Source organism: Trichomycterus rosablanca, chromosome 18 (genome assembly GCF_030014385.1).
Source record: "Trichomycterus rosablanca isolate fTriRos1 chromosome 18, fTriRos1.hap1, whole genome shotgun sequence".
Classification (NCBI taxonomy): domain Eukaryota; kingdom Metazoa; phylum Chordata; class Actinopteri; order Siluriformes; family Trichomycteridae; genus Trichomycterus; species Trichomycterus rosablanca.
In genome coordinates this window covers 5,885,339-5,899,041 of record NC_086005.1, presented here as the reverse complement: position 1 = coordinate 5,899,041, position 13,703 = coordinate 5,885,339, and the positions used below count along the sequence as shown (strand labels likewise).

The 13,703-nt window shown below is 38.8% G+C and overlaps 2 protein-coding genes across 2 annotated transcripts in view; one reads left to right on the top strand and one right to left on the bottom strand.

Annotated features, from left to right (window-relative positions):
- Nucleotides 1-861: 861 nt before the first annotated feature.
- On the bottom strand, nt 862-6,850 carry srek1ip1 (SREK1-interacting protein 1). The gene is made up of 5 exons (XM_063014292.1): nt 6,783-6,850; nt 3,914-3,961; nt 3,654-3,812; nt 3,044-3,110; nt 862-1,843 (listed from the first exon to the last, which is right to left on the bottom strand). The coding sequence occupies exons 1-5, from the start codon at nt 6,793-6,795 to the stop codon at nt 1,663-1,665; spliced, it is 468 nt and encodes a 155-aa protein (XP_062870362.1). The 5' UTR covers nt 6,796-6,850; the 3' UTR covers nt 862-1,662.
- Nucleotides 6,851-9,059: 2,209 nt separating this feature from the next.
- cwc27 (CWC27 spliceosome associated cyclophilin) overlaps nt 9,060-13,703 on the top strand; it is a 42,084-nt gene continuing 37,440 nt past the window's right edge. The window contains exons 1-7 of the mRNA XM_063014291.1: nt 9,060-9,202; nt 10,351-10,447; nt 11,097-11,209; nt 12,070-12,213; nt 12,409-12,507; nt 12,591-12,691; nt 12,816-12,885. Coding sequence (XP_062870361.1) covers nt 9,161-9,202; nt 10,351-10,447; nt 11,097-11,209; nt 12,070-12,213; nt 12,409-12,507; nt 12,591-12,691; nt 12,816-12,885 — 666 coding nt within the window. The 5' untranslated portion in view covers nt 9,060-9,160. The remainder of the gene's footprint in view (nt 9,203-10,350; nt 10,448-11,096; nt 11,210-12,069; nt 12,214-12,408; nt 12,508-12,590; nt 12,692-12,815; nt 12,886-13,703) is intronic.

Sequence of the window (13,703 nt, the reverse complement as noted above, 5' to 3'; positions counted from 1 at the left end):
GCTGAATATTAAATCATTGTACTCTGATCAGCCATAACATTAAAACCACCTCCATGTTTCTACACTCACTGTCCATTTTATCAGCTCCACTTACCATATAGAAGCACTTTGTAGTTCTACAATTACTGACTGTAGTCCATCTGTTTCTCTACGTACTTTTTTAAACCTGCTTTTACCCTGTTCTTTAATGGTCAGGACCACTACAGAGCAGGTAATATTTGGGTGGTGGATCATTCTCAGCACTGCAGTGACACTGACATGGTGGTGGTGTGTTAGTGTGTGTTGTGCTGGTATCAGACACAGCAGTGCTGCCGGAGTTTTTAAATACCATGTCCACACACTGTCCATTAGACACTCCTACCTAGTTGGTTCACCTTGTAGATGTAAAGACGATCACTCATCTATTGCTGCTGTTTTAGTTGGTCATCTTCTAGACCTTCATCAGTGGTCACAGGACGCTGCCCATGGGGCTCTGTTGGCTGGATATTTTTGGTTGGTGGACTATTCTCAGACCAGCAGTGACAGTGAGGTGTTTAAAAAAAACTCCATCAGCGCTGCTGTGTCTGATCCACTCATACCAGCACAACACACACTAACACACCATGTCAGTGTCACTGCAGTGCTGAGAATGACCCACCACCCAAATAATACCTGCTTTGTAACGGTCTGGTGGGGGTCCTGCCCATTGAAGAACAGCATGAAAGGGGGCTAACAAAGCATGTAGAGAAACAGATGGACTACAGTCAGTAATTGTACAACTACAAAGTGCTTCTAGATGGTAAGTGGTGCTGGTGGTTTTAATGTTATGGCTGATCAGTGTATTTTATTCCACAGTATAATACACTGTTACGAGACTAAGCAGACGTTTAGGACAGCATGTGCTTTCTTTTTATTTCTATACAAAATAATACAACACTGTGAAAATACAGCAAGACCACGAGCACAGATAAAAAGAAACCTGTACAAGAGGAACATGATTCCAGGAACATCGCATCTTATTAAAAAAAAAATACCTCCGGCATTCACACTCAGCTCTGAGAAACAATTTTAATTTGGGACTTAAGATCCTAAGGCTGTGTTTACAACTTCTTGTTAAGAATAAAAAGAACGTATTGAGAGGTTATATGCATATGTTTTTAAAAAGTTCCGAGTTAAGACAATAGCCAGCCGATCTGAATAAGATTCATTGACGTCAGAGAGAGAGATAAAGAAACAAATCAAAGGTAAACAGTCAGGTAAAACTACTTAACCCAGACTGAATCTCTCTCTCTCTACAGAACATCCATCTCAAACTGAATGAGAATAATGAGTCAGATTACACTAATATTATTATTTGTCTGGATATTTGTGTGGCTTTTACAGTCTTAAACAGCATGTTGACTTAAGATTACAGGAAAGCTGAGTATTAACAAGCATTTCTTGTCCCAATCCACATACATTAAATAGTACAGCACCATTAGTGTTGGTAACGTTTAGGACGCTGGTTTGCTGGTTTCTTAGTGATCTGGGAAAATCGACCTCGCCCACAAATAATCCAGCAGCACACATCAGCTCAGTCTGTAATGGATGCCAACAATGCAATGTAAACACAGCCTTAAGCTTCAGAAATTTCAGCCCAGAGTTGCAGTCGGGTATTGTTCATTAATTCAATAAAAACTACATTTAATCTGAGGATGAACTGGAGCTGTCCGATGAGGAGGATTGTGTGTGTTTCTTCTTCTGTTTTTTAGAGCTCTTCTTCTCTTTCTTTTGCTTTTCCTTTTTGCTTTTCCTCTTATGGCTTTTTTTCTTCTTTTTGTGGCTTCCTTCCTCATCATCATCATCATCGCTGGACGAGTGAGACCTGAAGAGTCAGTAAAATAGAACGAATTAAAACTTTTAATGGGATTCGATTATTATCAGAATGTTATTGTTTTCTCTCAGGGCTTTACAAGAATATAAGGTAGAATTAAATGAATTAAACGACTTCTGGAAAATCTATGAATCACATTTGCTTTTGATTCAGAGACTTAATGCTTTATCACAGCTAGAGGACTCGGGGTTGGTCAGAGAAAATGTGCTCTTACAGACACTTCAGATAAAAGCTCTAGCACTGCTCCAGCTTACACACAACTGGACTTTCAGCACCACCCACACCAGCACAATTTTTATCAAGCAAGTCAGTACATTTACAATGTTTTTCTAAACAGATAAAAACTCTCTTTGGGTAAAGTTCAATTTTTTTTTTCAAAATATCTATAGATACATTTATTACAATGTCTTTTTTATGTGTATACATTATAATGTATATCATTCTAAATAAAATGTTTGCTAATTTAATCAAACAGTACAACAACAAATTTTTTTTTTTTGCTATTTCATTTATGCATTTTTCCCCCTTTTCTCTTAATTTAGCGTAGTCAATTCGTCTTTTGCTGCTGGAGACTCCGGTTGTGCCACAGGATGGTAAATTTACCTGCCTCTCACTCACTCCGACGAGTGCGCAGTCCACTGACCCCTTCTTATTCGCCCACACATACGGTGAATTTGCGCATGAGGCCAGTATTTGCACTGATCTCTGTGCTCCTGCACTGCCTGTACTACTAACCAGGGTCCATTCACAGCATTGAAGACCCCACCCACTTTCAGTCCAGTCTTTTCCCACGAGGCAGAATTTAATGGCCAATTTTGTCTGCTGCAGGCACTGCCTGTAACGCCCACTAGGAGGCGCCCAGTCGACCAGTAGAATAGCTGAGGTTCGAACTCGGGAGTTTAAAATCCCAGTGCGGGTGTGCTAGCGGATTATCCCGCTGCGCCACCTGGGCGAAAAACTTTTTTTCACTAATTTGGTGTGATTTTTGAAAAAGACAGCAACTGGCGAAGCTGTTTCAAGAGTCAGGTGGATCTGGGTTCTGCGTGCACAAAACCAGAGGACCAGAGGCAATCTTTGTTTGCATTTAACACATAATGCAGCAATTTATTGGCTAAAAGAAAACAGGAAGAAATCTAGATAAGAGCAACAGAACTACCTTGTTTTTTTTATATACAAAAATGTGATACGCACCGCTTCTTTGTTTTTCTCTCTTTACTTCTCTTTCTGTGTTTCTCCTTTTTAGAACCGTTGCTGGAATCTGCAGAGAGTTAAAGCTCACAGTTAAAAACAAGTCCTGAAACTAAAACATGTTCTACTAAGCATGAGCACAAATTTACAAACGATGAATATAATTTACAGAAAAAACAAAAAGCACTTTGACACACTGAAATCGAGCCCTTCAGTTTTGGAAGCAGGGTATTTACTGCCTTTTTAGGAGCCTCAGTGGTGAATGGTTTGAATAAAAAGAAAAATAAGGTTGGGGCTCAGATGTGTTGTAGATGGGAGGAGGGTATGATGTGGTACTAATGATAAAAATGAAACTAACTTAAAGAGGAAAAAAAATCAGACATGTTTTATTCAGGAGTTTAAAACCAGTTGGGCAGCGAGTCTAAAGTTGACATGGTAAACAAACCCTGGTGAGCACAAGGTGACATTGTGGACTCTACATTTTTATAGTCACTTTAAACACTTAAACATTTAAAAAATGTTTGTCTTGTGTTTAGAAGCAGTGTCTGCAATAACCAGTAAAATGGAAAGACTAACATCATTCAAATAAAACCAGCACCATGTAATAAATTACCCTTGGAGCGACTGCTCCCAAAGATCTTCTCCTTCCTGACAGGTTCCTGTTCTGCTTCGTCTTCACTCTCCTCAGAGCTCGTGCTGCTAACATCCAAAACGATATCTTTCCTTGGGTCCACGCGCACAAAGTTACGACACTCGAACGTTAGGTGACCCGCTGATCAGAGCACAGAAATAAAATGTTTTACTAAGTCAACTGCTCATAATATTATTACACAGGGACATGGTGTAAAAGCTGTTATTATATTCATTACTTACGATAGCCACATCTTTTACATCCAGCTCGAATGTTATCCTTATTCACACCTGTTGAAAGATAATTATTAGGTTATGAATTAATACAGGGTATTATGGTGTAAATAAATAAATGATAAAACCATAATATGTTATGCAATCATTATTTATATGTAACTTCCAACTATATTGCCACAAATCCAAGACTTCTGGTTTACCTTCTGACTTAATAATATACAGTATCTGTCTATATTGTCTACAATGACAATTTGATATTTGAAGTATTATATCTTTATTCTTAGCAATAATTTTATTCTCTTTACATTACAACATAATTGTTTTACATATAACTTGCTGTGAGGCGACAGTGCTACCCACCGAGCCACCGTGGGACTATAATTATATTTTTGACAATATGATCTTCATTGCATAACAATATGATTTGATCAAACCATTTACAATGATGACTTTATACTTAAATAAATAATAATAATAATAATAACAGTAATATGGGGGCAGTGATGGCTCAGTGGTTAAGGTACTGGAGTAGTAAAGAGAAGGTTGCCGGTTCAAGCCCCGCCACCACCAAGTTGCCACTGTTGGGTCCCTGAGCAAGGCCCTTAACCCTCAATTGCTCATCGTGTAAGTCGCTTTGGATAAAAGCTAAATGCTGAAAATGTAAATGTAATAATAATAAATGCAGCAGTATTTACTAGAAGAAGCTTCTGTCCTCATTCATGCTCTTTAAAAACAGACAGCAGTGGAATTCCACATTTTTCCCCATTAAATAATAACTTAAAGTGATCATTCATCTTTAATAACGTTTCAATACTTCTTCATCAATGTTCATGTAACCACAGCAATGTCACAGTGTTCCGTACAGGTGAATTTGATCATCTGTGTTTTTTTTTTTTTTTGCTTTGTATTGACACGAGCAAATACCATTTATTTCAGAAAAGGTTTAAGCAGGGGCGGCTCGTTCCTTAGGGCGACTGGGCGACGCACCACCAAAGGGCGAAAGGAAAGAAATTTTTCTATCACATTCAACCAGTGTTAAACTATCTGTGACTGTTCTGGAGTCAGTCTTGCCTCGGAATATCGTAGTCCAATCAGCGTCGAGTTGTGTTCCGTACAGTACCGCCCCTTTTGGGGCGACTCCACTCTAACTGAAAATTGCCCCAGATTGCTCTTATAGACTCTCATGTTAAAGCTTTTTTTTTTTTAACTGCAGGCACTGCAATGCATTTTGAATGACTTCTGGGGGGGCACGCACTTACGTGCCTGCATCACACGTAATCGTTCCTCATTTGGAAACTAAATGTGGTGTTCCGTATTTTTATCAATGGGAGAGAAATGCTGCAGATTAGACTGAGACGGGGCGATGTGTATGAAACAGAGGGAAACTGCTGCTACCGTGGGAATTAGAAAGCGTTTGGTTATTATTTTAATTAGTGTTCACTTTTAGTCTTAGTAATGCCGTGTGTGCGGAGGTTAAATCAGTGTAACACCCTGTTATTAACTTCAATGTTTGAGTAGCTCAGTGGGCAGAGCGCGTTGCGCGTATTTTTCTGCCCTAGGTTCGAATCCAGCTTAGGGCGAAAGTAAAGTAACACAAGCAGGTCCGGCACTTTTCTCACTGCCCCCTAAGCAACGCAGTTCAGAACCGGGGCTGCATGTCAGTGTGAAGATGGATTATGTAAAAATATTGTTTGCACTATTGAGAAAAACTGTTACATGATGTTCTTTATGATGTTTTGCCTAAAATATGGTTCTGATTTATTATTATAAAGAATGAAAATAATAAATGTTAAACACCTTAAATAAAACATTTTGATAATGTTCTCATGACGGTGTAAGACCCGTTATATTTTTTTAAGTGCAACCCTAACCGCCTACCCCCCGCTCCCGCAAACACCCGCCAGCCCACCCTCCACCCTATGCCTTCCGCCAACCCACCCTCCACCCTATGCCTTCCGCCAACCCACCCTCCACCCTATGCCTTCCACCAACCCATCAGCCCAGGGTGTTCCTTATTCCCAGTTCTGAAAGTTGGCAACCCTAATTGGAGCAGCTAGCGATCTCGTCAACATGACTACCATTACCTCAGGATCTGCTGCACCTAAAATAAAATGCTGATGATGACTGAATTAAATTGTTAGTGTGAAGGCTTTACTTCATTTTATGATTAATGGTAAAGCTGCTCTCTCATCATGTTCAAAGTTATTTGTGAGGGCAAACTGACAGATGACTTAAGATGTTCATTATTTAAGCTTTAATTTACCCACTGAACGGGTCACCTTGGCAATCATCGCAACAATTGCCCCCCCCTGAGAGATTTGGCAGGAGCCGCCACAGGGTTTAAGGAATGTTTAATTTACCTTACAAATGTATTTGTTTTGCTTTTCTGAATAATACTAATCACACTGTTATAATGCTGTATGGAACACTGTTGTCCTCTTGAACATCAGTAAAGTAAACTTCCTCTTTTACTAACCAATTATTTATCAAGAATATTAAGCATGAGTTAAACGAGATAACAAGAGATTAAAAACCAATAAATGAACGTCCGACGTGTTAAGGAAGAATAAGCAGATATAAAACACATTATAAAGCCTCAGCTATCCACTTTAGCTAACGTGCTATAATGCATACTAGCGTACTACATAGTATGCAGACACAGTGAGAACAATGGCGGTCGCGTTAAGCACTAGTTAGTAGAGTAGTATGCAGTATGAGACGCAACCACTATTGTTAGCATCACGGCTCTCATTCTGTTCGCTATTTGTTTATGTAGTCAGCTGAATAAAAATACAGTCTTATAAATGTATCTGAATGAATGAATGAGTATGATGTTATAATATAGACAGAATATAAACTTTTATCACTCTTTTACCTGGAACAGCCATTTTCGACCCCAAACTACTAGAACAGTCGAAAACACCGGATTCTTCTTCGATGCGATTGATGTCAAACTAAAAGTCCACTGGCGCCGCCTACTGGACTGGAGTGAGCATAACAAGTACAAAATCTGATAACGCGAAAAGTTGGACAAAAGTTTGTAGACACTTGAGAGCCGAACGTCGCATCTAAAACCACGTACGTTTACATGTTTATTGCCCCATCTGCACCTGGGATGCATCTTCAAACCCTTGGGTGGGTCGCCATAAAAATAATTAAATAAACTTGTAGGCGAACGCCCCCTTGTGGAAGCACTATGTTACATCTTGTAATATAGGAGTGTAGAGAGTATAGGAAGCATTGTGTTCCCTGGGTCGTGCAAAAATCATGGACAAAATGTGGGTCTCTTGATAAAATCTTGAAAACCCCCTGGTCTAGATCACTACTAGTCACACTATAAATGAGATTATTCAATAATATTAGGTATGCGGACCATACCTAATACCTAATACCTAATACCTAATCTGAGGTTGTTTTGTATCTCGGCCTCCACTAGAGGTCAGTACTCACTCTAACACACTTATAATCTTTCCTATTAGCAACACAGAAGAATAATAAGGCTTAATCTCAAATAGTTACTTTTCTAGAACAAAGTGCACTAGATTAATGTACAGACTTTGCCGTATATAGTGCACTTATATAGGTAGGCAGGTACAATTTGGAAGTCGGTCAGTGATAGCGCGACAATTGTAGACACTTTAGAGCCGAACATCGCATCTAAAACCTCGTACGTTTACATGTTTATGGCTCCATCTGCACCTGGCAAAACACGTGGGTGCACCTACAAACCCTTGGGTGGGTCGCCAGCCGAAAAAAATGCAAGAAAAATAATAATAATTAAATGAACTTGTATGAGAACGCCCCCTTGTGGAAGCATTATGTTACATCTTGTGACATAAGAGTGTAGAGAGTGTAGGAAGCATTGTGTTCCCTGGGTCGTGTAAAAAATCATGGACAAAATGTGGGTCGTGTGAAGAAAAAGCTTGAAACCCCCTGGTCTAGATCACTACTAGTCACACTATAAATGAGATTATTCAGAAACATCAGGTATGCGGACCGGAATAATCAGCAGTTGTCCTCTAACCTAACCTTAAACAAAATAGCTCATTTCTCGAACAAAATGCAAATCATTTTTACAAATAATCGCTCCATCACACAAGTTTCGTATGCACTTAACTGTGGACGTTTAATATTCTGTTCTACGACGACGTATTAGGGACACTTTAAAGAAAAATATTTTTTTAAGTTTCGATTTCGAGAATAAAGTCAAAATTATTTCGATAATAAAGTCGAAATGATTTCGAGATTAAAGTCAAAATGATTTCGAGATTAAAGTCAAAATATTATGGCCATAGCAACCTCCTTGTGTTAAAATGAGGGATGTTCATGATCTGGTTGAGTTATACTTTCATATCGGTTTCACAAATAAAGAAATCCCCAATCTCCTGCACATCAGCGCCAGTTTGATATTAGCTTAAGGACTTCAAACGAGCCTTATGGACTCGTACGATAAACTAAAGCTGTATGGCATCGCTATAAATGGTTGCATTGACGGGTTTAGTCATCATGTCATGTGGATCAAAACGTACAATACAAACAACGACCCAAAAATAATAATTGCGGGTTACTGGATAACCACAGGAACGAGCATTGAATGCTGCCCTCAGCGCTTGCTCCATGTACTGAGACCCGTGCTTCTCTGAACCGACAAGCTTACGACGGCTGCAGACTCTTTGGCCATAATATTTCGACTTTATTCTCATAATTATTTCGACTTTAATCTCCGAAATAATTTCGACTTTATTGTCGTAATAATTTCGACTTTATTCTCGAAATAATTTCGACTTTATTCTCATAATCATTTCGACTTTATTCTCAAAATCAAAACTTAAAAATATATTTTACAGTGGCCTTTATACGCTGTCCTACTGTTCTCTCTAGTACTGAGTAACGTACTACGTACAGTATTTCTAGGGCTGTTTGTATCTCGGCTTCCACTAGAGGTCAGTACTCACTCTAAAACACTTATAATTTTTTCCTATTAGCAACACAGAAGAATAATAAGGCTGAATCTCAAATAGTTACATTTCTAGAACAAAGTGCACTAGATAAGTGAACAGACAGTGCCGTACATAGTGCACGTATATAGGTAGGAAGGTACAATTTGGAAGTCGGTCAGTGGAACGGTAACAAACCTTGTTGGACGTGCTTCTCTGTTTTTGTCAGATATTTCTGTTTATCTGCGTGTGTTTTTGGTTTTGCTGTCGGTTTAATCATTAAATTAAATCATAAATATAATAAAAGTTCTTTAAAATGAGTAATATATACATTCAGGAGCCTCCAACAAATGGCAAGGTGCGTATTTACTTGGCTATCCCAGTTTAGTCGGTAATAAGATATGGTGTGTTTTATTTTAATGGGATTTTTCTTTTCCAGCTCTTTGTTTCTGAACTGACAGCCAGTTAAAGTTTAGATTTATCTGAAATAATTACAGAAGGTCACAGTCAGAGTGCTCTGTACATCTCCATGCAGACCTGCTGGTACAACTTATTGCAGGTTGTTGAAAGACTGTTGGCACTGTGTAACCTTATAAATGAAGGGTGTTTTACCCATTCCAAAATAGTAATTCAGTACTGAGTTTGTCAGGGAGCTCTCTAATTGCATGTGCAGTAAAGATTCTATAACATGTCTGTGCAGTGAACAAATAGTGGTAGGCTAGTGGGTAGAGATTTGGGCTATCAAAAGGTTGAAAGGTTGAGAGTTCGAATCTCAGCTCTGCCATGCAGCCACTGGGATAGGCGAAGAAAGAATTTCATTGTACTGTACACGTGTATACACATACACCGACCAGGCATGGTCCCCCTTTTATTGCCAAAACAGCCCTGCAACTGTGATGCTCTGTGTATTCTGACACCTTTCTATCAGAACCAGCATTAACTTCTTCAGCAATTTGAGCTACAGTAGCTCGTCGGTGTATACATATATATGTATACATGACAAATAAAGGCATTCTATTCTATTTCTAAATATGAGGGGAGACAGTTTTATTTTTCATCAGCCTGGATTTTATACCTACTAAAATTCATGATTTAAGTCAACTGTGTTACATAGTGATGTATTTAGTACTATGTCATTATCTTAAATAGGGTGGCATGGTGGCGTGATAAGTAGCACTGTCGCCTCACAGCAAGGTTTGATCCCCAGGTGGGGTGGTTCGGGTCCTTTCTATGTGGAGTTTGCATGTTCTCCCCGTGTCTGCGTGGGTTTCCTCCGGGAGCTCCGGTTTTCTTCCCACAGTCCAAAAACATTCAAGTGAGGTGAACTGGAGATACAAAATTGTCCATGACTGTGTTTGACATTAAAGTTGTGAACTGATGAATCTTGTGTCATGGGTAACTACAGCTTCTGTCATAAATGTAACCAGATTATAAAACATGACATTAAAATCCTAATAAATCATTAAATAAATTTATGACAGATAAGATCATTTACATCTTTCCCAGGTTTTGATAAAGACCTCTGCCGGTGACATTGATGTAGAGCTGTGGTCCAAAGAAGCTCCCAAAGCATGCAGGAACTTTGTTCAACTCAGCATGGAAGGTACACAAATATCAATTCTATATTAATGTAGAGTTTATGCTATGGTGATATAATTGTTATACAGTTCAAGAACCAGCATTGGCATGTTGCCTGCACGACACCGCTGGTCATGTTTGTCACTCTGAATTTCATGATGCTTCTTACATTTTCACTTGGGAACAGGACTGGGCTGTAGTAAGACACTATTTGTATGAAGCTACATTGTTGTGGCATGAGCAGAGTGAGGCCCAGTGTTGCTAAAATAACCTTGGACTAACTGGAACAAGACGTTGCATTGATGGCAACAGGTTTCTATAAAATCCACCTATACATCTTTGCATCAGTGGTACCTTCTCACACATGCAGGTCTTGTTGCTTGCAAACACTGATTTTATACACAGTCATCAGTTTTTAGAAAACAGATTTAAGACATCCACCATAAAAAAAAAATCTTTTGAAGCATTGTGGTTTATTTTCTTGTTTTTCCTTCATCCATTCAAACAGTCCTAATTCACCACAGTTATGAGGGTCCCTCCGATTGACTCGTTAATTTAAACTATTTTATCTCTCTTTGTAGAATCCAGTCATTCTAGCTTGTTGTCTTGTGGATATTCTCCAGATTAGATTTCCTGGCTGAGAAGTTTAAATTCTCATTTGTCTTTTCTTATAGGTTACTACAACGGGACCATATTCCACCGTGTGGTGCCAGAATTTATTGTACAAGGCGGAGATCCCACTGGCACTGGGACTGGAGGAGAGTCAATTTTTGGCCGTCCTTTCAGGGTAAAACATTCTTCTAATAGATCACTAGTAGTTTGATTAAATATATAGACAGATGTATCCAGTAACTGATCAACTGATCCAGTAATAGAAGTTTTATTAACAAAGCAGCCAAAATAAACCCTGCATGGATACGGAAGTAGGTCATGAGCTTTAGTTCACTTCTGACTAAAATATTCCTTCAAAAACACATGCACTTTACAGCTTGTCAAACCTTAATGGATCACAGCAGCAAAAGCAGAATGTCCATTAGACACTTACAGGCTACTAATAAGCAGCTGCTTATGTTTACATCATGAAAGTGGACACAACCTGGGTGATCTGAGGAAACTGAAGCCCATCCAAACCACCATCACAAGCACCTGCTTCCATCTCAGCCTTCCATTTGTATTGGGAACAGCCCAGATCATAAAAAAACCCCACACTATTGTTTTTCTTTTACCATATATATATATAAATTGAATTTGAGTTGGTAGTGCTGTTCAGCTGGAACATTGGTGACACTGTCCACATCTTAAAGCTCAAATAACATTTGTTATTAAATACAGGGACAACTAAAAAAAACTAAAAAGCAGGACTGGTATTTTTCACAAGTATGTTTATTGGCTACTTTAAATTGTCTTTAGTACTTAAGTAGATGTGAGTAAGTGTGACCGCACGAATGATTGTGTGATGTCCCATGATTACCTGGCGTTTTATCCAAGAAATGTTCCGGGCCAGACTTCCTACAGTGGGCTCCCAATTAAAATTGTCAGTACAGGTGATGTATAAAAAAAAACTATAAAAATGTTAAAGTGTAATAAAATTAATAAAATGTTACACAGATCTGTTTCTGATTCTGTGTGTTTGCTGTGCTGCTGTAGGATGAGTTTCACTCCAGATTACGCTTTAACAGACGAGGTTTGGTGGCCATGGCCAATGCAGGACCGCATGATAATGGAAGCCAGTTTTTTTTCACTCTGGGCCGAGCCGACGAACTCAATAACAAACACACCATTTTTGGAAAGGTGACATTTGCTTTGTTTCTAACTGAACTTTTACATAATTTTCTTTTAAATGTGTTTATTTTCAGTCATAATTCAGCAGTTGATTTTGTTTAGTCACATGAGCCTACGACAGCACTGTTCTGTCTCTGTTGTATTTAACATGTGCTGCTTAAATAATATCATAATACAAGATGATTTGTTGATTTGATGTTTTAGGTAACAGGTGACACTGTGTATAACATGTTGCGGTTAGCAGAGGTGGAGTGTGACCGCGATGAGAGGCCACTGAAACCACACAAAATTCGATCTACAGAGGTATGATCAAGATTAAATCATGTCTAAACTCTGGTCTCTTATTTTTTTCTATGTTCCTATGTCCAGTGTCCTTATTTCCATAGGTCTTACACTCTCCCTTTGATGATATCATACCTCGTGAGATAAAGGGAAAGAAGGAGAAATCTAAAGAGGAAGGAAAAAAATCTCAGTCCAAGGCAACAAAGTAAGCAAGTCTTTTAATGATTCTTGTGGGCAAGAGAAACAATTCTGGGTGTCTCAGATTTAGAACATTGGCATTACTGTACCATTGGTTTTCAATAGACTAATTATTTTCTCTATTTGTTTAGGAATTTCAGTTTGCTGTCATTTGGTGAGGAGGCTGAAGAGGAAGAGGAAATGGTCAATCAAGTTAGCCAGGTAGTCTTTGCATATAAAGAAATGAATAAAATCACTAATTTTAATTTCTGGAAAAGTTGGGACATTTTGTAAAATGAAATAAAAACATGAAATCCATAATATCCTTGTTCAGGGTCATGACCAGTTTCACCAGGAAACACTGGGTGAAGGCAGGAATACCCTGGACAGGGTGGCAATCAAAGGACTTCGCCCTTCGCCCCCCAAACATAACATGTCTATGTAGATGCCCAGCAGGCCAAAAATTCCAACTCAGGTCTCAGCACTGATGGGCTAGCATAATAGATTGCTGTCCCATGAGGGTATGATTGGGTATAAAAGCGGGAGCCATCAACACAGACTCAACTTAATTCAGACACAACTCAATTTAATTCAGTCATGCTGGACCAGGGCTCACCATTTTGGACCAAACTTTGTGAGAATTTAAACTCAATCAGTTCAAAAAGAACATTTTTCAATACAAGCTCTTTTACCATCTACTGTAAATAATATTGTAAAAGAATTCAGGGAATCCAGAAAACAAATCTCAGTTTGTATGGGGCAGGATTGAAAACTACTGTTGTGTGTGACCTTTGAGCCCTCAGGCTGTATTACATGAGAAATCATCATGCAACAAATATAAGAAATATAACAAGACAGGCTTGTAAATACTTCAGGAAACCACAGTTGCTTAACACAGTCTAAACAGTCCGCTGCTGCTTCAATAAATGCAACCGTAAACTCTGTTACACAAAGAGAAAGTCGTACATCAATTCTATGCAGAAACATCATTGAGTTCTCTGGGCCCAAGCTAATCTCAGATGGACCCAAAGACAGTGGAA